This window comes from Silurus meridionalis, chromosome 21 (assembly GCF_014805685.1).
Source record: "Silurus meridionalis isolate SWU-2019-XX chromosome 21, ASM1480568v1, whole genome shotgun sequence".
Lineage (NCBI taxonomy): Eukaryota > Metazoa > Chordata > Actinopteri > Siluriformes > Siluridae > Silurus > Silurus meridionalis.
This window is the reverse complement of record NC_060904.1, coordinates 3,018,877-3,042,517: the sequence shown is the minus strand read 5'-3', so window position 1 is coordinate 3,042,517 and position 23,641 is coordinate 3,018,877. Positions and strand designations below refer to the sequence as shown.

Here is a 23,641-nt window from a genome sequence, read left to right as displayed (position 1 = left end):
AAATAGATACAATCAATAAAAGCAGCGATCAATCAACCACTCAGACGGACTTGTGAGAGTGTTAGGTGGCGCAACTACTTAAAAAGGCCGTATAAGCTCCGCCCACTTCTGATCCAAAACCACTGTGACATCACCTATTTCCAAAAAAAAATTAAATATATATATGTGTGTGTGTGTGTGTATAGGAGTTAGAAGTTCGTCAAATAGTTAAAACTAAAACGAAAATAAAGACTTTAGGCTAAGTTTATAAAAATCGCCTGTGGAATAAAAGGTCAGGAACACTGTTGTTATGGTCAGGATTAGTGGTATTTGTAGTTTTTATGTGAGAGCATATGCGCGTTTCATCTTAAGCGTGAGTTTGTTTCCTAACTACATTTCCTATGATTCACTCAGGCACAAAACCCAACGACTCACGTTGTTTAATGGTCTCAATGGTTTTAGGAGCAGTCAACTAGGTGATAAATCGATTTTAATAATTGAACTATTGCATTATCCAATTACATGGTTTATGTTTTAATATATTGCTTATCGTGCATCTTATGAATTTACTAATTCAAAAGTTACCTTGTTTAAAACGATTCTGTTGAAGAAATAGATACAATCAATAAAAGCAGCGATCAATCAACCACTCAGACGGACTTGTGAGAGTGTTAGGTGGCGCAACTACTTAAAAAGGCCGTATAAGCTCCGCCCACTTCTGATCCAAAACCACTGTGACATCACCTATTTCCAAAAAAAAATTAAATATATGTGTGTGTGTGTGTGTGTGTGTGTGTGTGTGTGTGTGTGTGTGTATAGGAGTTAGAAGTTCGTCAAATAGTTAAAACTAAAACGAAAATAAAGACTATAGGCTAAGTTTATAAAAATCGCCTGTGGAATAAAAGGTCAGGAACACTGTTGTTATGGTCAGGATTAGTGGTATTTGTAGTTTTATGTGAGAGCATATGCGCGTTTCATCTTAAGCGTGAGTTTGTTTCCTAACTACATTTCCTATGATTCACTCAGGCACAAAACCCAACGACTCACGCTGTTTAATGGTCTCAATGGTTTTAGGAGCAGTAAACTAGGTGATAAATCGATTTTAATAATTGAACTATTGCATTATCCAATTACATGGTTTATGTTTTAATATATTGCTTATCGTGCATCTTATGAATTTACTAATTCAAAAGTTACCTTGTTTAAAACGATTCTGTTGAAGAAATAGATACAATCAATAAAAGCAGCGATCAATCAACCACTCAGACGGACTTGTGAGAGTGTTAGGTGGCGCAACTACTTAAAAAGGCCGTATAAGCTCCGCCCACTTCTGATCCAAAACCACTGTGACATCACCTATTTCCAAAAAAAAATTAAATATATGTGTGTGTGTGTGTGTGTGTGTGTGTGTGTGTGTGTGTGTGTGTGTATAGGAGTTAGAAGTTCGTCAAATAGTTAAAACTAAAACGAAAATAAAGACTATAGGCTAAGTTTATAAAAATCGCCTGTGGGAATAAAAAGGTCAGGAACACTGTTGTTATGGTCAGGATTAGTGGTATTTGTAGTTTTTATGTGAGAGCATATGCGCGTTTCATCTTAAGCGTGAGTTTGTTTCCTAACTACATTTCCTATGATTCACTCAGGCACAAAACCCAACGACTCACGCTGTTTAATGGTCTCAATGGTTTTAGGAGCAGTAAACTAGGTGATAAATCGATTTTAATAATTGAACTATTGCATTATCCAATTACATGGTTTATGTTTTAATATATTGCTTATCGTGCATCTTATGAATTTACTAATTCAAAAGTTACCTTGTTTAAAACGATTCTGTTGAAGAAATAGATACAATCAATAAAAGCAGCGATCAATCAACCACTCAGACGGACTTGTGAGAGTGTTAGGTGGCGCAACTACTTAAAAAGGCCGTATAAGCTCCGCCCACTTCTGATCCAAAACCACTGTGACATCACCTATTTCCAAAAAAAAATTAAATATATATATGTGTGTGTGTGTGTATAGGAGTTAGAAGTTCGTCAAATAGTTAAAACTAAAACGAAAATAAAGACTTTAGGCTAAGTTTATAAAAATCGCCTGTGGGAATAAAAAGGTCAGGAACACTGTTGTTATGGTCAGGATTAGTGGTATTTGTAGTTTTTATGTGAGAGCATATGCGTTTCATCTTAAGCGTGAGTTTGTTTCCTAACTACATTTCCTATGATTCACTCAGGCACAAAACCCAACGACTCACGCTGTTTAATGGTCTCAATGGTTTTAGGAGCAGTCAACTAGGTGATAAATCGATTTTAATAATTGAACTATTGCATTATCCAATTACATGGTTTATGTTTTAATATATTGCTTATCGTGCATCTTATGAATTTACTAATTCAAAAGTTACCTTGTTTAAAACGATTCTGTTGAAGAAATAGATACAATCAATAAAAGCAGCGATCAATCAACCACTCAGACGGACTTGTGAGAGTGTTAGGTGGCAACTACTTAAAAAGGCCGTATAAGCTCCGCCCACTTCTGATCCAAAACCACTGTGACATCACCTATTTCCAAAAAATTAAATATATATGTGTGTGTGTGTATGGGAGTTAGAAGTTAGTCAAATAGTTAAAACTAAAACGAAAATAAAGACTTTAGGCTAAGTTTATAAAAATCGCCTGTGGAATAAAAGGTCAGGAACACTGTTGTTATGGTCAGGATTAGTGGTATTTGTAGTTTTTATGTGAGAGCATATGCGTTTCATCTTAAGCGTGAGTTTGTTTCCTAACTACATTTCCTATGATTCACTCAGGCACAAAACCCAACGACTCACGCTGTTTAATGGTCTCAATGGTTTTAGGAGCAGTAAACTAGGTGATAAATCGATTTTAATAATTGAACTATTGCATTATCCAATTACATGGTTTATGTTTTAATATATTGCTTATCGTGCATCTTATGAATTTACTAATTCAAAAGTTACCTTGTTTAAAACGATTCTGTTGAAGAAATAGATACAATCAATAAAAGCAGCGATCAATCAACCACTCAGACGGACTTGTGAGAGTGTTAGGTGGCAACTACTTAAAAAGGCCGTATAAGCTCCGCCCACTTCTGATCCAAAACCACTGTGACATCACCTATTTCCAAAAAAAAATTAAATATATATATGTGTGTGTGTGTGTGTATAGGAGTTAGAAGTTCGTCAAATAGTTAAAACTAAAACGAAAATAAAGACTTTAGGCTAAGTTTATAAAAATCGCCTGTGGGAATAAAAAGGTCAGGAACACTGTTGTTATGGTCAGGATTAGTGGTATTTGTAGTTTTTATGTGAGAGCATATGCGTTTCATCTTAAGCGTGAGTTTGTTTCCTAACTACATTTCCTATGATTCACTCAGGCACAAAACCCAACGACTCACGTTGTTTAATGGTCTCAATGGTTTTAGGAGCAGTCAACTAGGTGATAAATCGATTTTAATAATTGAACTATTGCATTATCCAATTACATGGTTTATGTTTTAATATATTGCTTATCGTGCATCTTATGAATTTACTAATTCAAAAGTTACCTTGTTTAAAACGATTCTGTTGAAGAAATAGATACAATCAATAAAAGCAGCGATCAATCAACCACTCAGACGGACTTGTGAGAGTGTTAGGTGGCGCAACTACTTAAAAAGGCCGTATAAGCTCCGCCCACTTCTGATCCAAAACCACTGTGACATCACCTATTTCCAAAAAAAAATTAAATATATGTGTGTGTGTGTGTGTGTGTGTGTGTGTGTGTGTGTGTGTATAGGAGTTAGAAGTTCGTCAAATAGTTAAAACTAAAACGAAAATAAAGACTATAGGCTAAGTTTATAAAAATCGCCTGTGGGAATAAAAAGGTCAGGAACACTGTTGTTATGGTCAGGATTAGTGGTATTTGTAGTTTTTATGTGAGAGCATATGCGCGTTTCATCTTAAGCGTGAGTTTGTTTCCTAACTACATTTCCTATGATTCACTCAGGCACAAAACCCAACGACTCACGCTGTTTAATGGTCTCAATGGTTTTAGGAGCAGTAAACTAGGTGATAAATCGATTTTAATAATTGAACTATTGCATTATCCAATTACATGGTTTATGTTTTAATATATTGCTTATCGTGCATCTTATGAATTTACTAATTCAAAAGTTACCTTGTTTAAAACGATTCTGTTGAAGAAATAGATACAATCAATAAAAGCAGCGATCAATCAACCACTCAGACGGACTTGTGAGAGTGTTAGGTGGCGCAACTACTTAAAAAGGCCGTATAAGCTCCGCCCACTTCTGATCCAAAACCACTGTGACATCACCTATTTCCAAAAAAAAATTAAATATATATATATGTGTGTGTGTGTGTGTGTGTGTGTGTGTGTGTGTGTGTGTGTGTGTGTATGGGAGTTAGAAGTTTGTCAAATAGTTAAAACTAAAACGAAAATAAAGACTATAGGCTAAGTTTATAAAAATCGCCTGTGGGAATAAAAAGGTCAGGAACACTGTTGTTATGGTTACGGATAAACGCTACCTCAGGATTAGTGGTATTTGTAGTTTTTATGTAAAGGCATATCTGCGTTTCAACCGAAGCGCGAGTTCGTTTCCTAACTACATTTCCCATGATTCACTCAGGCACGAAACCCAACGACTCACGCTGCTAAATGGTTTTAATGGTTTAAGGAGCAGTAAACTAGATGATAAATCGATTTTAATGGATGTTTCGACTTTTTAATGATAAAGTTTGAAAACCAGTGTGAAACGTTAATATTCCACACGACCTTTGTTTCTAATGTAGGTATAATGTTTTACTGTTACTGTATTTGATAGTTTTTACTGTATTTAGTATTCAGTTGTTGGCGTCAGTATCAGCTGAACTGTATACGACCTGAAAATGGCACGTGCATCACACTGGAAAAGATTTTCAAGACCCGCAACCCAAACAAGCACCAAGGCAAGTTTCTTCTCCATCACATATAAACCACATTTTCCTCACAAATGTTGTGTTTTTCCTTGCTGTTATTTGTTTAAAGATCTTTTGTTCGGCCATAACAAACCCCTAGATTTGATTTATTCACTTTCTGATCCTGTTCATACTGTGCAGTCATATCCGGCTGTTCATCCAGACAGAGGTTCCACGTTAAGTTTCACGTTCAAAGTGTTTATTTATTACTTACATTTTATATTAATTCATAGAATGTCTTTTGTAGGTGCACCTGACTGATGGGGATATAAACACGTGGATGAAGGTTAGATTGACTTTTAGTGGGTATAAATAAATATGACAAACTCACATGCCCAGATTGAGATATGCACCCATTTCTACTTTTTGTAGAAGGTAGAGATGGCGTCGGAGTTCGCTGTATCTCAAGTGTTATCCTCACAGAAACCACGCTCTGGTAAACCGAACACGGCTTTAGCCCTGCAAAGCATGGATCAGCTCCAGGACCATGATGATGCGTATGGTGAAGGTACATATGCACCCACTAATCTTACATACAGGAATGTTTTTTTTCCCCTAACAAACCCAAACTTATTTAAGAGCCTAATTTAGAATCGATGAAATTACTGTATAGGTTTTCCAACATTTGTCCTGTGTCTGCATGGGTTTCCTTCCTCCTCCCATTAACATATTGTTAGATGAAATACTGGGGTTTGATTCCCTGATAGGAAAATTTTTGGAAGCTCTTTGGTTAAGACTCCGAGATCCTGATGAGAAGGTCTTGGTTTCAAGCCCTAGCACCACAAGCTAACACTGTTGGGCCCTTAATCCTCTCCACTGTAATCGAAGGTGCTGTAATATAATCCCTGTTCATTTGCAAAGGAATAATTTAAGGTTGTCATTAATATGCCAGTCTATTTAAATGATATATGATTGACAGTTTATATGTAATTAAAAATTTAGTAATGAAATTGTTTTATACCAGTTTTCTATCTCAGTTATTTTTATACCAGTTTAGTATATAATATCATGTACATATTTAATGCACTAATTTGTTAGTTTTATGCTGTTGTGAAATTCTGATGGATATTTATTAGTGAAAGCTTATAACCTGTGATGAAACCATTTTAAGTAATTGTGTGATTAATGATCCAGTAAGAATTTAGGTAAATAGCAGAATACACACAGATGGTTATCATCACAAAATAAAGCCCCCTGAAGCAGCTGGATGTATATGACTAGCTACAAAATATTTGTTATTAAGTACTTTATTTTGACAGTTTTATTTGTGTTCTTCTGTTTTGTATCCCACAGCACAGTCTATTCTTAGCGACTGGATGAACAAGAAGCTGCGCCTAGAGCTTGAACTGGATGAAGAAGAGGACAAGGAAGAGGAAGAGCAGCCTGCAAACCTAAACTATAAAAACTTTAATGGTACAGATTTGTGTAATATAATTAGAGGGGGTGCAGTCTGACTGAATCAAAGTTGATTATTTGCTCCCATCTTTTTCAGACATGTATTCCCAACTTTTGTCTGAAGATGAGAGCTTTGAGGTGCGCCATTTCCTCCAGGACTTGATGGAGACAGATGTGATGGACTGCAAGACAGTGCAGGGTCTCCAGCTGGACATGGGGAACGAGAAGAAGAGAAGCCGCGACCAATGCGTCACTATGGACATACGGCACAAGCAGGTCAAGGAGCGGCGTGCACAGAGGGACGTGGTGCGGGAGAGGCAACGCAAGGAGCAGGAGGCTCGGAGGGAGGCGCTGGAGGAGGCTAAGCGTCTGGAGTGCGAGGAACAGAGGAGGAGCAAACTGGAAGCTCAGAGACAAGAAGAGCTTTTGCAGCAGGAAGTGGTGCGCCTGCGCAGAGAAATGCAGGAGAAAAGGAACATGGAGCAGCGGGCACGAAAGAGGTTTATGATCATTATTATTCCAGAGAGGCGGCCTGATGTAGTTACATTTCCTCTTAATGTTCACAATATAGCAGCTATAAACATCCCTATTTTACTAACCTTCCAATTTCTTCCACAAAGTAGTTACAACAGTATTAGGCACTTTAACTGGAGACTCATTTGTAAAAAAAAACTTTACTAATAATCTCACATAACACTGTGATAACACAATTTTTGAATCCTATATACAAGTTTATGTGTATTAACTGTTACCTTATGATAATGATTATTTTTTACAATGCAGTTATATATTTATATCTTTTAATCTATTATTATCTTTTTTCCAAGTCTGAAATGTTTGTCTGGATTTATATAAAATGGTAATGCTTTAAAGTAAGATTCCATTTGTAAAATTAAGTGAAGTAGATAAATGCTTTGGAAATATTTTTTATAGTTTATTTGTTAAAATCAACCTTTACTAATACATTTTTTAATTAAGTTCATTTTCATTTTATCTGTTAACCACAACCCTAGTTACTGATCTAAAATGTGCGCATTTTAATGTGCCAGAACAGACAGGATGTGTTGTCAGTGATTCGCCTCTAGAGGCTGCTCTTGTGCTGTATAATGACAGCGGAAGTCCTCAGCCGCTCCAGTGCAAATGCAACCCGGAAAAACTATTGGTATGGATTTTTACAGATAGCCGACATTTTCAGCAATCGACTATCGGTGGCGATTAATGGGCAAAACCAATAAATCAGTCGACCCCTTCATAAGACCTTTAAAACTGTTAAAAGTATTTATGTGTATGACACAATCATTAGCTGTAATTCGGATATTCCTGGGACAGTTCATCAACAGGGCTTTGGTTTGCTTATATTTCTGTGAAACAGGGAGCGAGAGAGGCTAGTGAAACCAAACACTGTCACAGACTCCATCGCACCAAAACCTGACCATGTCACACAGAGGCAGCTGAGCCACAGAGAGCGAGAAGTGGAGGCCAAGGCTCACATTCTCAACCTGCAGGTAAGAAAATGTCTATGGTTTTAATTATTCATTGTAATACAGACTGTATTACAAAAGATTAATACACAACTGAATATCTGCAGAGTGATTTTAAACAATGATATATTCTATTTAGATATTCCGACATAAATTAATTATCGTTATCATCAGTTGTTCCTTCACCAGCCTGTCTTTTTGTCTTTATTGAAGCTAACAAAACCAAGGGAACATGGTTTATAGAAAACCTTTTCCAAATGTCCCAGGGTCACCAACTCCTGGTTCCAAAACATCTTGTTTTCCCAGATAGCTGTTGTGATAGAAACCGAATCGACCCCTTCTGACCAATCAGACAGCAGGATTTAAGAGAGATTAATTTATAGCAAGTGACTGTTTAGAACATAATAGCTAAATGTCATTATTGGTTTGTCGTCTACCCAAAAAAGAAGTGGGTTAGGAACAGAAGCGTGGGTTAAAACGTTTATTGCCATTTGAATATATAAATTTTTTTGTTTGTGTGTCTGTTTTAGCGCATGCAGAAGCATTTCTCTGCCTGGTACTCTGTGGTGTTAGAGAAAAGGGTGCAACTGGGTAAAGCAGCGGCACTTTGTGATTGGAGGAGGCAACTGAGGGCATGGCAGGCGTGGAGGGCGCTGGTGTGGGTGAGGAGAAAAGAGAGAGAAGCTGAGAGGATGGAGGAGGAACTGAGGCTGGAAAACAGGTATACGTTGTGCCTATGTACATATACACACACACACACACACACACACAGAGTAAGGAAGTCTCTGTTGGAAAGTTGTACTCAGAAACCTCACAGGACTCTAACTGTGTCTTGGGTCTGATCTGAGGTTTGAATCTGAAGTGTGTCTGCTTTTCCTATAGGCACTGTCAGCTAGCAGAGGAGAGCGATCGAAGACGGCTCCTGAGGCGCTGCCTGAGTGATTGGCATTTGTGGTGCCGAATGGAGAGAGGCCGGAGGGAACTGCTCAGCCAGCAGGAAGAAACCAGGCGGAAAATGGCTGCCCTGATCGATGCAGCTGCTTCAGGGAAACTAACAACCAAGAAATGCACTGACTCGCCAATCACAATCCAGCCAGAAACCGTGAACCAATCGGAAAACAACACAGTAAGTGAAACACACATAAAACACACATGTACTTTGGTCTTGTGTCTTACTATTTTATTGTTTGATAATAGATATAAAAATGTTGAATGATAATTTCAATAATTTTATGTTGTTTAATAATAGTGTTTATGACAAAAATGTACACACGCAGAAATCTTTAAATGAATATACAAAACACACTGAACGTTACCTTGGTGTGAGATCCATCTTCTAATATGGATATTGTGTTTATTGGGTAACGTGTATTTGATTTAATTTTTTTTATTCACTTTTTTTTATTCTTCCCAAAGTTTTTCGTTCAATTATCCCTGTGTTAGTGGATATTTTTTAAATATTGTTATAATAAGTAATAATGCAAGTACAATTACTACCGTATTAAGCTTCTTTCCTTTTTTTTAGGATACTGGCAAAGTCTCAAAAAAATTAATCAAAATATAATGTGACACAATATACAAACTGTTGACGGATTAAACGCAAAACCAACATACAAGTATATTAAGTAAGGTGTTTTTACGACGCACAAGAACATCTTCATCATATCATTTCTAAACACCTGTGGAAGATTTTCCCCTAATCTGGTGTATGGTTGATGGCAGTCAAGAGCGCAGTCACAGTCATTCCTGTGTTTTTCAAAGTTGCCACTCAGGTTTAGACTGGTCATTCAGTAACGGTCATTCCGTATGACGTACATCAGTTTCATCAAGTTAGCCCTCCTGCCTTGTGCATGTGTGTGAGGAGTGGCATCAATCTGGAGTCCACACCCAAAAGGATAAAGGTTTTATCGCAGTGCTATGGTGCTCTAAGAGGTCAAGTGAAAGCAAAGCAGGCCAGTAAAAGAAATAAATGCTCATCAGGGAGATAACACTAAAGTAGCGCAGGAACTCTTCTGTTATCACCGCAGGTTTTTCCAAATCTTTCTGCACCAGTGCTGATAGTTTCTGCACCAATGAACTGTCAGATGTGTGTTCATCCCAGTAATGAGAGGTTTATGTAGCGCAGAGCTACTATTATATCTCTCTCTGTGTAGACTATTATAAACCTGTCACCTGCACCCAATAGGTTTCTCCTTTAATTTATTTCGTTTTTTCCTTTGGTCACCCATCTGTCTATCTATCTGTCTGTCTGTTTATCTATCTATGTATCTTTCTATCTATCTATAGGATAATGCATGTATAAAAAGATATGGCTTTTAAACTTTATTTCAGCTTAGTTTTTTCCTGTTTGTTATTTGTGCAAGGCCTTATAGATAATTAAATACATAGTTCATAGCACAGCTTTTTTTTCTTTCCTCAGCAGAAAAGACTTCTGCTTATCGAAAGGAAATAAAAGGCCTCTCTAGACTTTGTTAGTTTTATCTGATGTGATCTTTGTGCTTTTTTGTGTTTAAAGAGACATGAGGAATGGAGTTAATTAAAAACTAGGAATACTAGGAAAAAAGGAAGTTGGCACAGAAGATGCATGACATCTGGGACTGCGTAATCAGTTATATCCTCTGCACAGACAAAAAAAACCTGAACAAATTTCTACTTCTTTATCAACTCCAGGCCCAGGTACCAGCACAACGAGCCACCTCGGCTCTTCCTCCACCCACTTTGACTGACAGGAGAGAAGCCCCACCCTCTCAGGCCTGGCAAGTGACTCGTCGACACGCTGCACTTTCTTTAGCTGAGGTTCGGGAGGGGCGGAAACTGAGTGTCGCCCCCCACTGTCCGGGCACAGAAATGAATGGCGGACATTTTGAGCATCGTCACATGGCTCAGCAGAGGATTATTACAGAGCAAAAACGCATCCTTAAAGAACAGCAGGATATGATCTCCGAGCTGCAGGAGAGACAGAAACTACAGGAACTCCGGGAGGAAGCAGAAAAAGCTGAACAGCTGGCAGTCCAGCTCAAACCATCAGTACCTCAGAATGTTGTAAAGACAAGGTACATTCCCTGGCATTGTTTACAAACTAGAAATCCCAAAGCAGCAGCTTGCTTTAAAAAACTTTTGAAAATATCACTGCAATTTTTTATTGGTTTAATTAAAATTCATTATGGTTGATGCCACCTTTTGTATAAGGGGGAAAAGAATCCACTGTAAGAAATAAATCCAAATACATTATTCGTACACTTCACACTTATAGATCAAAAGGAGCCACGGGCGGAAACAGCGCCAGTCGTCCTGCACCTAAAGAACATGACAGTCGTCTGGCCAGCCTTCATCCTGCAGTTCGAGGTCAGATTTACATACACTCACAATCACACACACACCTCCTCTGCTGCAGGTGACAACTTCTCAGAGATTCTTTTCGTGCTGTTGTGAGGGAGAATTATCCATGAGAAAAAAGTCACACTTCAAAGTCTCACAGGCTGAATTTAGTACCATGTGGGAGGACTGACGGTGAGAATGAGACAGGAAATGTTGTTACATGAGGCCACACAGGTGGTGTCAATGTATAGACAGACACACACCAGGCTATTTCTGCAGGTATTGTGAGCTAGACATGGATAAAGCTGTTTGTTCGTGTGTATCTAATAGGGATGTGCATCTCCATAACTGAGGCATTGTCAACAGTACGATGCATTAATGCTACATATGGAGCTACCGATGCGATACGATACTATTCACCCCCATTACGATCCGATTTCCATTTGATTCAACACAATGTGATTTAATGCAATGGAAAAAAATAAGATGCTATGCAATTTAATATGGTACAGATAATTCGCTTTTAATTCTTTGGTTCAGACAGACAACAAATCCTAAATTTACTTAAGTGCCTTCTGACTTCTAACGCATGGCCCTTTCACAAACGGGCCTTATATAGCTGACGCAGTACACAACAAAATGAGACGTTCCTCCAGAACCCTGGTGCTACATTTAAAGAGATTAAGCTACACTTTCTAAATAACTAAAGTATAGAGTATCTAATAATTATATTTAAAGAAATCGGGTTTTACAGATGCATATATGTTAAAAACTTGTATCCGACACACACTTTTCTAAATTGATGCATCACATTATTAACTCTTACACCGATGATTCTTACCGTCTGTACAGCTAAAGTGTATTCTCAAAGCAGAAATAGATTTGCAAAACCCACAGCAATATTTTTTTGCCTGTGTTTTAAGAGACTCCCACATCTCCTCACAAACTCACAGAAACGTGAGCTGATTCCTAAAAGGTGTGCTGATGCTCTAAATAAGCGCCGGTACTATGATTGGGAAAATAGGATACTGGAGACAGAAAAAAATGGATCAGCCATTGATCGAGGCTTTTAAACCTCTTAAGCTCTTAACTATAAAAGCTTTTCCCAAATAAACTGATAAAAGGTAGAAGCACATGCTGTTTGTAAGGCACCGGACCAAGATGTTGCTTGATCATACCTATACCTGACTTTCATCCTGACCTTTGAATTCTTTTGTGATTTCTCTCCCTCGATTTTGTTCAGCCATGACGGAGCGAGCTCAGCAGCGTGAAGAGCGCAAGAAGGAGGTAGAGGAGATGAAGAGGAGGCGGGAGGAGGAGAAGCTGGTGAGCACCGAATGGGCCAGTAGATGAAATTAGATACGTTGTATTGAATTACGAGTCCATCAATGTGTTTCTTTTATTTTTTGCCTCAGGCTCAGATGAAGGCGGAGGAGGAGGAGAGACTGAGGCTGGAGGAGGAAGCGAAACGAATAGAGGTCGAAAAAAAGAGGGAGGAAAGGAGACAGAAAAAGCAGGTGTGTGTGTGTGTGTGTTTAACTTTTCTTAGACAAGGACATGCTGGATCTTTTATAGCACCTCTTTATTAAACATTTAATTAAAGCTTTTTGAATATGCATTTGACACTCAGCAGTTAGTCAGTAGTTTTATAAGCCTGGCTCATGTCCAGGCTCATGGCCTACAAAAACAATGGACATGTTAAAATATTTAAACAAAACAATTTATCCTATTGATATGACACCTGTATAAAAATGTATTAAATAGTTTTGAAAATCCAACTTCCAACTTCGTGACTTCTCATTTCTAAATCGGCTGCAATTTTTACAAATTCGCCACACGAAACACAATGTTTAGTGACACAGCAACATTATAAATAGCTTCCTTGTTTCGCCAATGAACAATGAAACATAAATAAAAAATAAGCTCTGGAAAAGATTCAAATAGTTCTGTTATATACACCGACCAGCCATAACATTATGACCGGTGAAGTGAATAACACTGATTATCTCTTCATCCTGGCACTTGTTAGTGGGAAAAATATATTTAGAAGGCATCAAGTGAACATTTTGTTCTCAAAGTTTGTTATGTGACGTCTAGATGGCTGGATCAGAGCATCTCCAAAACTGCAGCTCTTATGGGGGCAAACTGGTGACAGGGTGATTTTTGTGGTACAAAAATCATAACGCTTCAGCTTTGACTCTTTTCAAGCTCTGACACTGGAGACTCCTTCCATAAGTGTGTCTCCTTATGAATCCTTTTTAGGTAACAAACACCAAGTTTATATTGAGCTCTAGATCACATGTAGCAACAGCCACACGCACCCTTGAGAAAGAGTTGCAGCTATAGAAATAATATTGAAAATTAGAATCAAGAAGTCAAGATTAGAAATTTGTGACTGATCAAACATAGTAGATGTAAGAAAACCGAATGATGACACTGGAGTGTTCTTTTAATAGCTAATCTGTTTTGTTTAGAGGGTTTACATCAGAGTATTAAGCATTATAATTGATGAACTACTGCTGGCCTGGTTTCTGCTTCAGCTTCATAAACTGTGTATGTGTGTGTGTGTGTGTGTGTGTGTGTGTGTGTAGAGGGAGTTGGAGAAACAGAGAAGAATGGAGCTGGAGCAGAATTTGTTAAAGCAGGCCAGAGAGCATTACCATCGATCCCTGCTGGTACACAGGGGAATAACACCATGGAGGCGGCTGGTGGAGCAAAACCAAGCCAATGCTCAGGTACACACTCACACACACACACACCAGTAAGCGGACACCCATTCTCAAACTCACACATCATCACACCTCTAACTCACACACTGTGCACAAAGCCCAGCTTCTGCCTTTCGTACAGCACCATGGCCTGTCCTTCGCTTTTCCGATGTTCCTGTCATACCTGTCTTTATACCTGTCCAGACATTTAAGATGGATGAGCACAAACGTGATGTTGAGCTTCTGGCTGGAGGAAAAAATGGGAGGAGAGAAAAGTACGCTACCAAATCTGATTAGTCAGAAAAGCAGCAAGAGGTTTTAGCCAACCAGATGACCAGATGGTATAGCCTGAAAAAGCGGAAGTGCATTGATCCAAACACTTATTACACACTTGCATGACAGGCATTGGCATTCTTTCTCTGATGCAATGATCCTTCCAAAATCGTCGTAGAACCTCGACACACACAGAGCCTGTAATCCTTCCCACAGAGGGCGAGACTGATCTCAGTTGTCCTTGTGCACACATGACATATGGAACGGGTGCGACTTTGCCAATGCACCATCTGAGGGGAATCAGGCTATGATCGTAATTACGTTCATGTTTCGTTTTCCACTAGAAAGCTGAGGAGCATCATGCCCAGGTTGTACGAAGACGCTGCTTTCTGTCTTGGTTACGCACAACAAGCGAGGCCCTGGACGAAAAAAAGAGACGCGCAGACCAGCTGTACGAGTGCCTTCTGCTCCGGCGAGCTCTACACAGCTGGAAAATGGTAGGAACAAGTACACTGTAGAAGCTACAGCCCATTTATCAAGCTGCATTTAGCGCCGTTTGAAACTATTTCCACTTTTTACATGTGGCCAAGTGTTTTAAAGAATAGATTTCAGCCTGTTGAAACCACCTTTAATCTCTGCTGATTAATCAACTTGTGTTTACTTAGTATAAGCACCTGCAGTCTCAGCTGGAGATACGAGCGGAGAGCTTCTACACTACTCGGACTCAAAGGAAGGTCTTCAAGGCACTGCTGGATCTCACAATCCAACAGAGACTGGAGGCTTGGGACAAAGAGCGTCAGGCTGCCGAGCACCGTTCCAGGTCAGCAACATGGCCAAGACAAAATGCAAGGCCTTTTTGTTAGGGTTGTGAGCTAACTGTGTGTGTGTGTGTGTGTGTGTGTGTGTGTGTGTGTCAGGCAAGTTATGAGCAGATGTTTCGTTGCTTGGCGGCGTCTCCCGGAGGCACTGCAGGAAGAAAAAGAGCGAGAGGATCGGCGAGAGCAGCTCAGACGCAAAGTGGCCGAGATCCTCCCAGATTTCCGATCCACGCCGCCGGATGCCATATGGAGCTCCGCGTCGCGCGTCTAACAAAAACAACACACCCACATGCACATTTTTACTGAAAAATAAATTGCTGGAAATCTTTTTTCTTTTGTGGTCCGTCTGAGCAGCTCGTCACTGATGCATCACTGTACAAAGATCAGAACAAACACTGCTTGGAGGAAACCGGTGTTTTACCATGAATGGTTTTTATACATTTTATTTCCCTTTTGCTTGTTTGTGTTTTACAGATTTTCTCAGTTGCATTGGAACATTTTTCAGATCAGAAATTAAACTCTTAAAACTAATGCCACGTGTCATGTCACTTGTGCACGTCATAAAAGCAATTTATTGTCGCTTTGAACAAATTGCGAATAATTTGATACCCTCATTTAATTGATTGAATCGCAATTGTCTGCTGTTTCCTACATTATCAATTGTTTATGTGATGTTGATCAAAATATATTATACTGGTTCTCACCTGAATAGTCTAAACCCCCTCAATATTTCATCATCAGTTCATTGTATAAGTCATTAATGGTTAAATCAGTTGACAATCTGTCGAGCTTAAATTTCTAGTAAATTTTTTTTGTAAATGTGTCTTCAATTCGTGAATTGTGCAGATGAATCTTGAATGTCACTAATCAAGTGGAAGTGAACGGCATCAGATCAACCGATGATCAACGGGCAAATATTAAGAATGATTTGAGAAATTTTTTAAAGCAACTGCGGAAAAACTGTAACAAGGCTTTAAAATGAAATAAAATTCTGACCTGAATTCTCAAACACTGCAACTTGACTATTTGTTTAACATGAACGTCAAAGACTTATCAGCGTTCGAAGAATATATAAACACAAAACAAGCACACAGCGACCTCCGACAACATCTGTCGGCCGTTATTGCACATTTACTGTCTGAGTTTTATAGCTGGCTGGACAAGGATGCATTATGGTGCGGTCTCCTACCAACAAGGCAATAAATCAAGCTGGATCATGAAACAATGTCTACGTGACACTGCTTTACATTCTGGGCAGCAGAGAGACAGAAACACACAGCAGCTTTGAAAGGTATGGTTTCACTGCATACTTTATATGGCTTAGGATGTACAGATGTTGGGTCTGGCGAACAGTTTAATTTTCAGACTTCCTCACTGTTGAGAGCACTGATAAGGATTTGGTTATAGCCTAATGAAATATACAGAAGTGTGAAGTATACTGCTCCCACCTAGTGGACAAAGAAAAGAATTACATCCTCTCTGGTACTTAGTTCAAAACAGAGAAATAAAACTAAACTCAGGCCTGCGGTGTGTCTGCACGTGTGCAATGTTTCGGTCTAATAGCTTTTTGTGACCTCCAAACAGTCACACTTCTTTAAGGCTCATACATGTAGCAGACATCTAAACCAGATCTGTAGGTTTCAAGGCTTTGGGCTCCACCGTCTCACCCATAGTGAGGAATTCAGTCCAGTTGCTATGAAAGCCACGGGAGTACACACCCGTGTCGATGATGAGGCCCCAGAAGAGACTGCGTCCAGTTTTGTCTCTCAGAGCGATCCGAGCCTCTCGCTCGGTTACGTTGTAGCTGACGTTGATCAGCTGCAGCACTAGTAGGTGGAGCAGGCCGCCAGTCACAATGCTGCTGTACCAGGCACAGGTGTAGCACAAAGCCGAGCTGGACAAACACACAGTTAGACTGCTGATGACAGATGAATTTTTAAATTGGCATGTCCATGTAATTCATCACAAACATTTCTAATAGGCTTTTAGGAATTTACAATATACAAACAACTTAGAGAAAGTGGTGACTCTGTGATTAAGGCTCTGGGTTACTGTTTAAATGGTCGGGGGTTCAAGTCCCGGTATCGCCCATCTGCCACTCTTCGGGGCCCTTGAGCAAGGCCCTTAAACCTCTGTGCTCCAGAGGTGCTGTATCATGGCTGAAACTTTTTTTTGTGCAAACCAAGTATGCAGGGTTCCCATTGGTCATGGTATTTTAAAGGGTCTATTCCAGAAATTAAAAGTCAGGGAATCGGATATATGTTTTTGTCCAAAGTCATGGAATATCAGGGATTTTTCTTTATCGCTTTAAATTGTAGTTTACATTTATTAAAATGTAAATCTTCATAAGCATACTTTTTTAGCACGTTTCACGCATTTTGCCTATTTTTTTTATTCCCTTCCCGCCCATCAACTGACAATCGCTTAAGTCAAATGCAATCACCAGGCTGTACCTGTTACTGAGGAAAACATGGCAGGAATTTTTTTATTTCAAGAGTTTTGGCTGCAAAATATACTACTTCCAAAAGTATTAAAAGTAGACGACAGAAAAGCTAAAGCACTTCGTAGCCACACAAACGGTAAGTAGAATGCTACCCATCTCCTGCCGAAGTGCCCACCACTACTCTACAGCAGCCTCCTCTCTATCTCTAAGAGAACAACAGTCAGCTAATGAAGCTGCTCGCACCTCCAGCAGTGACAGTAGTGTGAGACACAGTGGAGCACATCTCGGCTTCACACCAGCAAAGATCCTGGAGGGTAAAATCTTGTGCTGCCTAAAGCTTACTGAGTCCCACTGGTCATACAGGTCATCAAAACAAAGTGGTATGTCGCTAAAACTTTAGCTAGCTAGTTATAATTTAAAAATTATGTTTAAAATGTAGCCTATGTTACGTAGCATTAGTGGTCGCTTACAGATTTGAAAATATAGCTAATTATGTAACGAGCTAATTACTGTTATCTCTTGACAAATTCTTAGCCTCTGCAACCTGTATTTATTTATGTATTTAAACAAATAGATTTGTGTAAATTAATTGTTCTTTTACAGTTTTAATCAATGAATGAATTTATGAATGGATTTAAAATACGGTCTGTGTTTTTTTCTCTGCTCGGTGCTCAGCACAACAGTGGCCTGTTTTTTCTGTTCATTATACGTCATGGAAATTCGGCTTTTTAGTCAGTGAATGTCAAAGAAAAGGCAGGAGGTTTGACGTTTGGTTTAGAGTGGAAACCCTGAGTGTGAAACTCAATCTTGTAGCAAAATTTCCAACACATTTACTCAAAATTAAAACATATTTAAATGTACATCATTTGTACCTAAAACAATGCCAATGATTCACATTTACTGCACCCTGTCACTGAGGCATAAAATTATGACCACCTGCCTAATATTGTGCACGCTCACCAACTGTTCCTTCCTTGGAGCACTTTTGATAGATACTGACCACTGCAGACCAGGAACATTACACAAGAACTGCAGTTTTGGATATGCTCTGACCCAGTCGTCTAGACGTCACAATTCGGCTTTATTCGTGTGAGAACTTTTACACCCTCTTCACTGAAAACCTCTTTAAACATAGCAACAGTCACTATGAAGGGTGAACTGCAAAACCTCAATATTGTGATTCTTTTCCAAATTAATTTCATTAAAAAGCAGTAAAAGGGTTCACACCTGGACTGACTGTAGACGTCAGGACAATAGAGCAGGGCGGTCAGGAGGCTCTGGGTGGGACACACGCTGCGCAGCACCAGGCTGATTCCATACAGCGAGGTCAACAGGAAGAAGAAGAGTGTCAGCAGGAAGCTGCGATGGTTAGCCTGCCCCACACAGCTGTTAATCCTGTTGAAGCAACAGAACACCTCAGGATTTCATCACAACCTTCAACTGTGTAACTATATGATGCTCCTAATTTCTTCCTATTTTGATCTAAATGCAATCCTCACATAGTTCTTCTCAGTCTTTGGAAAACTACGCAAGGTTTAACACATGCTACTAATCAACTCATCTGTCAACTCCGTCTGCTTACTCATGCACTGTAACACACTCTCACGACTATCTGCCCTCTTCCACATACCAGCTTACAGACACCCAATGCACCTGTTCACAAAACCAGCTCCGTGAAGATATAGTTTCCATGGGTTGCAATGGCCTGCTACAGAACACTGATCTCAACCCTTTTAAACACCTTTGGGATGAACTGAAACGGTGAATGTACCTCAGGCCTCCTCTAGTGGAACACTATGAGGTGCATTTTAATGTACTAGATTTGTAATAATAGATCGTTATTTATTTATTACTGTTGTAATTATAGTAAATCTATACAACAATGTATAAAATAAAAGTGTAGTAGTAAATGCTTTCCAGAGAAAGATGTAAAATGTACCAGACACAGTGATGATCCAAACGTAGGACACAAGCGCAACAGATTCTGCAGTGTCCGGCTCTTGGAGGTTGCACCAGCTTGCAAAACGGACACCAGTTTCTCCTGCTGATGTCTTTCTCCAACTCACCGCCTGCGACAGTTCTGGGCTCAGCGCCCTGCTCAGCAGGACTCGTCCGATTGGCTATCACCACCTGATGGCGTGAACCGTTGTGGTAAGAGGAGTCTATATCTGGGAGAGGGCTGTGATAGGTCACTGTGCTGTGTGTGTCAGCAGGACCGGGCTTGACGTAGCCCGGCCCTTTCTTGGTACGCACGAGGGCTAGGAGTGTAAGCGACACGCCTAGCGTGATAATCCCCAGCTGTATGTTGGTGACGTCGCCTCGCGGCACAACCTCGGTGAGGAAGAGGTAGTACATGTAGAACAGGGAGAACAGTGCCAGGCTGAGGAAGAACAGCGTGCGTCCTTTCTTGCGGTGAGTGAAATAGTAATACCAAAGCACCATGCCTGGTAGCGCTGTCAGGACTACGATACCCAGCAGGTAGTGCAGAGCAGCGATGTGCAAAAGGATGGGGAGTAGGATGAGAGGCGGGATCAGGGACAGATCGACTTTTTTAGCTCCTGAAATCCAGGGTACTCGTAGACGATCAGTCACCGTGGCTGCCACTCGAGACAGAGAGTCTGGGTTTTGGGGTTTTCTCTTTGTCCATCTGTTAAAGAGAAAGAGAATTTGTTAAAAAAATATATGTTGAAATAGGTGGTCAGTCTAACAAAGAAAACATATGTGATGAATAAAAGGAAGCTGAAATACCTGCTCCTGTTTCCAACACATACCACACATACAGTACAGTATATTACTAGGAAGCTGCTACTTGCATTGAGTGCATCTTCCCTAAATAAATTATCCTCACTTTGTCATTTTCATCTCAGAATGTACAGAATCAGAGCTTCTTTTTTATGTAATCAGATTTCTGGATGCTTCCAATGAGATGAACATCAAGGCTGCAGGTCATACATCTGACATCGTTGCTCTAAACCTTGTCTAACTTCCTTAGAATTTCCTTAGTAAGTTATGACCCGTGCATCCCGGCCAGTCACCCACCTCCCTCACCTGTCACAAGCCTCGTCCAGATCCTCACAGTCACAGCAGCACGATGCCATGTGACTCCGCCCACCAAGTCGGTCCACATACTCACAGCAACACAAAGAATCGTCCGGCTCCGACGCCTTGGCAGCTCGCTTCTTCATGATGAACAGCAGCTTATCCGACAAGTCTTAAAAGGTCATCGTTCACCTTCAGGGAAACAGGGGGGTAAAAAAAAGAAACGAATTGAGGGCAGATTGTTTACACGTTACAGCCTCATTCATTATACATCCTTTTTTCCTCCGCTTTACTGGGATACATTTCAGACTCAACAGCTTTGTTCAGTCTTGAACAATGTAGGTGCACTATTGCATAGTGTCAGCCGTCAGAGTGCACAGAAACTTAGAGGGTTAAGGGCCTTGCTCAGGGGCCCCAAGAATGGCAGCTTGGGAATACTACTGGGATGGTTGGAGGAATATACCCAGAGCTTTAACTACTGGGCTATCATGAGTGGGTGAGAAAGGGGATGGGAATATCACTGGCTTCTGTCAGAGAAAACTTCTCTAACCGGAAGTTTGGATCTAGGCCAGCTAGAACAAGTTTTTCTTTTTCTTTCAGTAGGCTGGAATGGCCTGATGTATTGTACACACACACACCGCTCCAGCTTTTGGAGTCAAGGTCGAAGCTCGGCTCATTAAAAGCAGTGCAGTGTGAAGAAGCTCCTGCGCTTCACCACCGACCGGAGGATGAAAGATACAAACCGGAAGGATCATCAAAGGATTTTCAGGAACACACGCGTTACAATGTATACATTCAGCGCGTGCGTGGGGGCACGTGTGTGCGCGTTTGAGAAGGATGACGACGAACAAGGTTACTGAGAACATAAACACGCCCTGAGCAGTGTGTTTCCTTCACCCCCCACCTCGGGCATGTCTCATGAAATAAATTGAACTAGAAACGCTTGAAGGAACCAGTTTTTTAGTAATGAAATATTTATTTTTATCCGTTTTTCTTTACTCGTGTTTGCAAACTGTGCACCACGTTACGGTGTAAAAAAGTTCATGCATTACAAGGAAGTGTCACTGATGTTCTGCATCTCTACGAAGTTATCTACTGAAACGCGGGGGGGGGTGACTTTCCCCCTTTTCTTTCATGAAATGTAGGAAATCTGAAGCACCTCCCTGTCGCCCTCACTGCACTCACACACATTTCTTACCTGTTTTTGGCAACGTGACACGTTGGGGGGAAATCGCTCAGACACGGTAACGCACCCGCCCGGCGGGTTGCCAGGTCGCATTTTTCACCCTGCACGAAAACATTCCTGTCTCCCTAATATTGTACTGAACACATACAGGGTAAGTTCCCTTATCCGAGATCGAAGTGTCTCGCTGATACTGATACCTAGTGACACTGTCTACAACCACAGATTGGACGCTGCCCATTATCTCACACACGTTCCCATGATTCGCTTCATGTCCGCTCCATGTAGTGTACTTAGCGAGGTTGCCAGATCCTCGTTAAAACCCCTACTGCATGTTGTCATTACAGAACAAATTGGAGGCAGAGATACCAAAAGTACACACATCCTTCACTCAAGTAGAAGTACAGATACTAATGTTTAAAAACACTGGTAAAAGTTCTGACTACACTTCTTCACTGAAGTTAAAGTAAAGAAGTTTGGGCTCTGACATTATTGTCACTCTGGTAACTGGACCTCCCATCAAAATAATATATTAATACAAAATAATTTTAAATTGTGTTACCTGATGAATGTATGCCAGCTGAACAACCACCATATAGAACACAAGAATATGATGATCAGGAATGTCTCAGTCATGTTTACATCGCTGACTCCCTCTGTCTCATCCACATTAACCCCAAACTTCTTGTTGCCTTCTGCCTTGCTCGTTGTGAGCTTCATAAACTAGCCTACATCTGTGGTGTGTGAGCCAGGAAATGGTAACACCAGTAACCCCAGTAACCCGAGTAATCTAACACCAGTGGAAGATTTAAAAAAGCTGCACAATGACAAGAAACAGGTTGATGGACTGAAAATGAGAAGAAAAAAATATATTAATCATGTCACCAAAGAGATTAAAACTAAAGTAACAAGCCTGTTTTGAAAATATAAGAAGTAGAAAGTACAGATATTTGTGTAAAAAAATGAAATGAGTGAAAGTAAAAAGTTGTCCAAAAAATAACCAGTGAAGTAAAGTTCTTCTTCTTCTTCTTCTTCTTCTTCTTCTTTCGGCTGCTCTCATTAGGGGTCGCCACAGCGGATCATCCGTCTCCATACCCCCCTGTCCTCTACATCTGCCACTTTCAAACCAACTACCTGCATGTCTTCCCTCATCACATCCATAAACCTCTTTCTTGGTCTTCCTCTTTCCTCCTTCCTGGCAGCTCCATACTTAGCATTATTCTACTGATATACCTCATGTCCCTCCTCTGCACATGTTCAAACCATCTCAATCTCGCCTACCTCACCTTGTCTCCAAAACGTCCTACATGGGCTGTCCCTCTAATAAACTTGTTTCTAATCCTGTCCATCGTCGTCACTCCCAACGCAAACCTCAACATCTTCAGCTCTGCTACCTCCAGCTCCACCTCAATGCCACTGTCTCTAAACCATACAACATTTCAGGTCTCACCACAGTCCTATAAACTTTCCCTTTCACTCTTACAGATACTTTTCTATCACAAATCACTCCTGCTATCACTCTTCTCCACTCACTCCACCCTGCCTGCACTCTTTTCTTCACTTCTCTAACGCACTCTCCTTTACTTTGCCCCAGGTAACTAAACTCCTCCACCTTCACCACCTCTTCTCCCTGTAACCGCATCACTCCACTGCCCTCCCTCTCATTCACACACATGCACTCTGTCCTACTCCTATGCTTTCATTCCTCTTCTCTCCAGCTCTCCAGGATCTTCTCCACCTGCTCCCTATTCTCAAAAAAAATCAAAATATCATCCACAAACACCATAGGCTATGAAGACTTCTGTCTGGACTTGTCTATCAACCTGTCCATCACCACTGTAAACAGGAAAGTGCACAGAGCTGTTCCAAGTGAAGTAAAGTACTGATACCAGAAAAATCGAATTAAATACAGTAATAAAGTATTTGTACTTTATTACTTCTTATCACTCAAATTGGAGGAGCATCCCATATTGGATTGCTGACCCACTATTTAAGTGAATTTAGATCAGACCATGTGTATATAAGATAG

General features: G+C 40.2%; 2 protein-coding genes across 4 annotated transcripts; one reads left to right on the top strand and one right to left on the bottom strand.

Annotated features, from left to right (window-relative positions):
• Window positions 1-4,618: 4,618 nt before the first annotated feature.
• On the top strand, window positions 4,619-15,478 carry ccdc191 (coiled-coil domain containing 191). Its single transcript, XM_046833787.1, has 16 exons — window positions 4,619-4,945; window positions 5,202-5,240; window positions 5,327-5,462; window positions 6,248-6,367; window positions 6,447-6,849; window positions 7,722-7,854; window positions 8,361-8,551; window positions 8,713-8,956; window positions 10,501-10,883; window positions 11,084-11,175; window positions 12,392-12,474; window positions 12,564-12,665; window positions 13,740-13,883; window positions 14,474-14,626; window positions 14,795-14,949; window positions 15,047-15,478. Exons 1-16 carry the CDS (start codon window positions 4,886-4,888, stop codon window positions 15,216-15,218), a joined length of 2,610 nt encoding a protein of 869 aa, XP_046689743.1. The 5' UTR covers window positions 4,619-4,885; the 3' UTR covers window positions 15,219-15,478.
• Window positions 15,479-16,239: 761 nt separating this feature from the next.
• On the bottom strand, window positions 16,240-21,915 carry zdhhc23b (zinc finger DHHC-type palmitoyltransferase 23b). 3 transcript variants are annotated; one of them, XM_046833788.1, is made up of 5 exons: window positions 21,628-21,915; window positions 20,439-20,621; window positions 19,330-20,037; window positions 18,618-18,785; window positions 16,240-16,841 (listed from the first exon to the last, which is right to left on the bottom strand). In XM_046833788.1, the coding sequence occupies exons 2-5, from the start codon at window positions 20,573-20,575 to the stop codon at window positions 16,568-16,570; spliced, it is 1,287 nt and encodes a 428-aa protein (XP_046689744.1). In that variant the 5' UTR covers window positions 20,576-20,621; window positions 21,628-21,915; the 3' UTR covers window positions 16,240-16,567. The 3 variants fall into 3 exon arrangements, with proteins under 3 accessions (XP_046689744.1, XP_046689746.1, XP_046689745.1); XM_046833790.1 differs by lacking the exon at window positions 21,628-21,915 and adding an exon at window positions 21,173-21,423; XM_046833789.1 differs by lacking the exon at window positions 21,628-21,915 and adding an exon at window positions 21,068-21,183.
• Between the last annotated feature and the right edge of the window lie 1,726 nt (window positions 21,916-23,641).

What these genes read in the sequence shown, in the direction of transcription:
- zdhhc23b (XM_046833788.1), bottom strand. Translation starts at nt 20,575, where the DNA reads ATGAAGAAGCGAGCTGCCAAGGCGTCGGAGCCGGACGATTCTTTGTGT. An exon ending in TTGGATCATCACTGTGTCTG is followed by an intron (nt 18,786 to 19,329) that starts GTACATTTTACA and finishes TTGCTTCAACAG; the next exon opens with GATTAACAGCTGTGTGGGGC. An exon ending in GACGTCTACAGTCAGTCCAG is followed by an intron (nt 16,842 to 18,617) that starts GTGTGAACCCTT and finishes GTGTTTGTCCAG; the next exon opens with CTCGGCTTTGTGCTACACCT.
- ccdc191 (XM_046833787.1), top strand. Translation starts at nt 4,886, where the DNA reads ATGGCACGTGCATCACACTGGAAAAGATTTTCAAGACCCGCAACCCAA. An exon ending in ATATAAACACGTGGATGAAG is followed by an intron (nt 5,241 to 5,326) that starts GTTAGATTGACT and finishes TACTTTTTGTAG; the next exon opens with AAGGTAGAGATGGCGTCGGA. An exon ending in AAACTATAAAAACTTTAATG is followed by an intron (nt 6,368 to 6,446) that starts GTACAGATTTGT and finishes CATCTTTTTCAG; the next exon opens with ACATGTATTCCCAACTTTTG.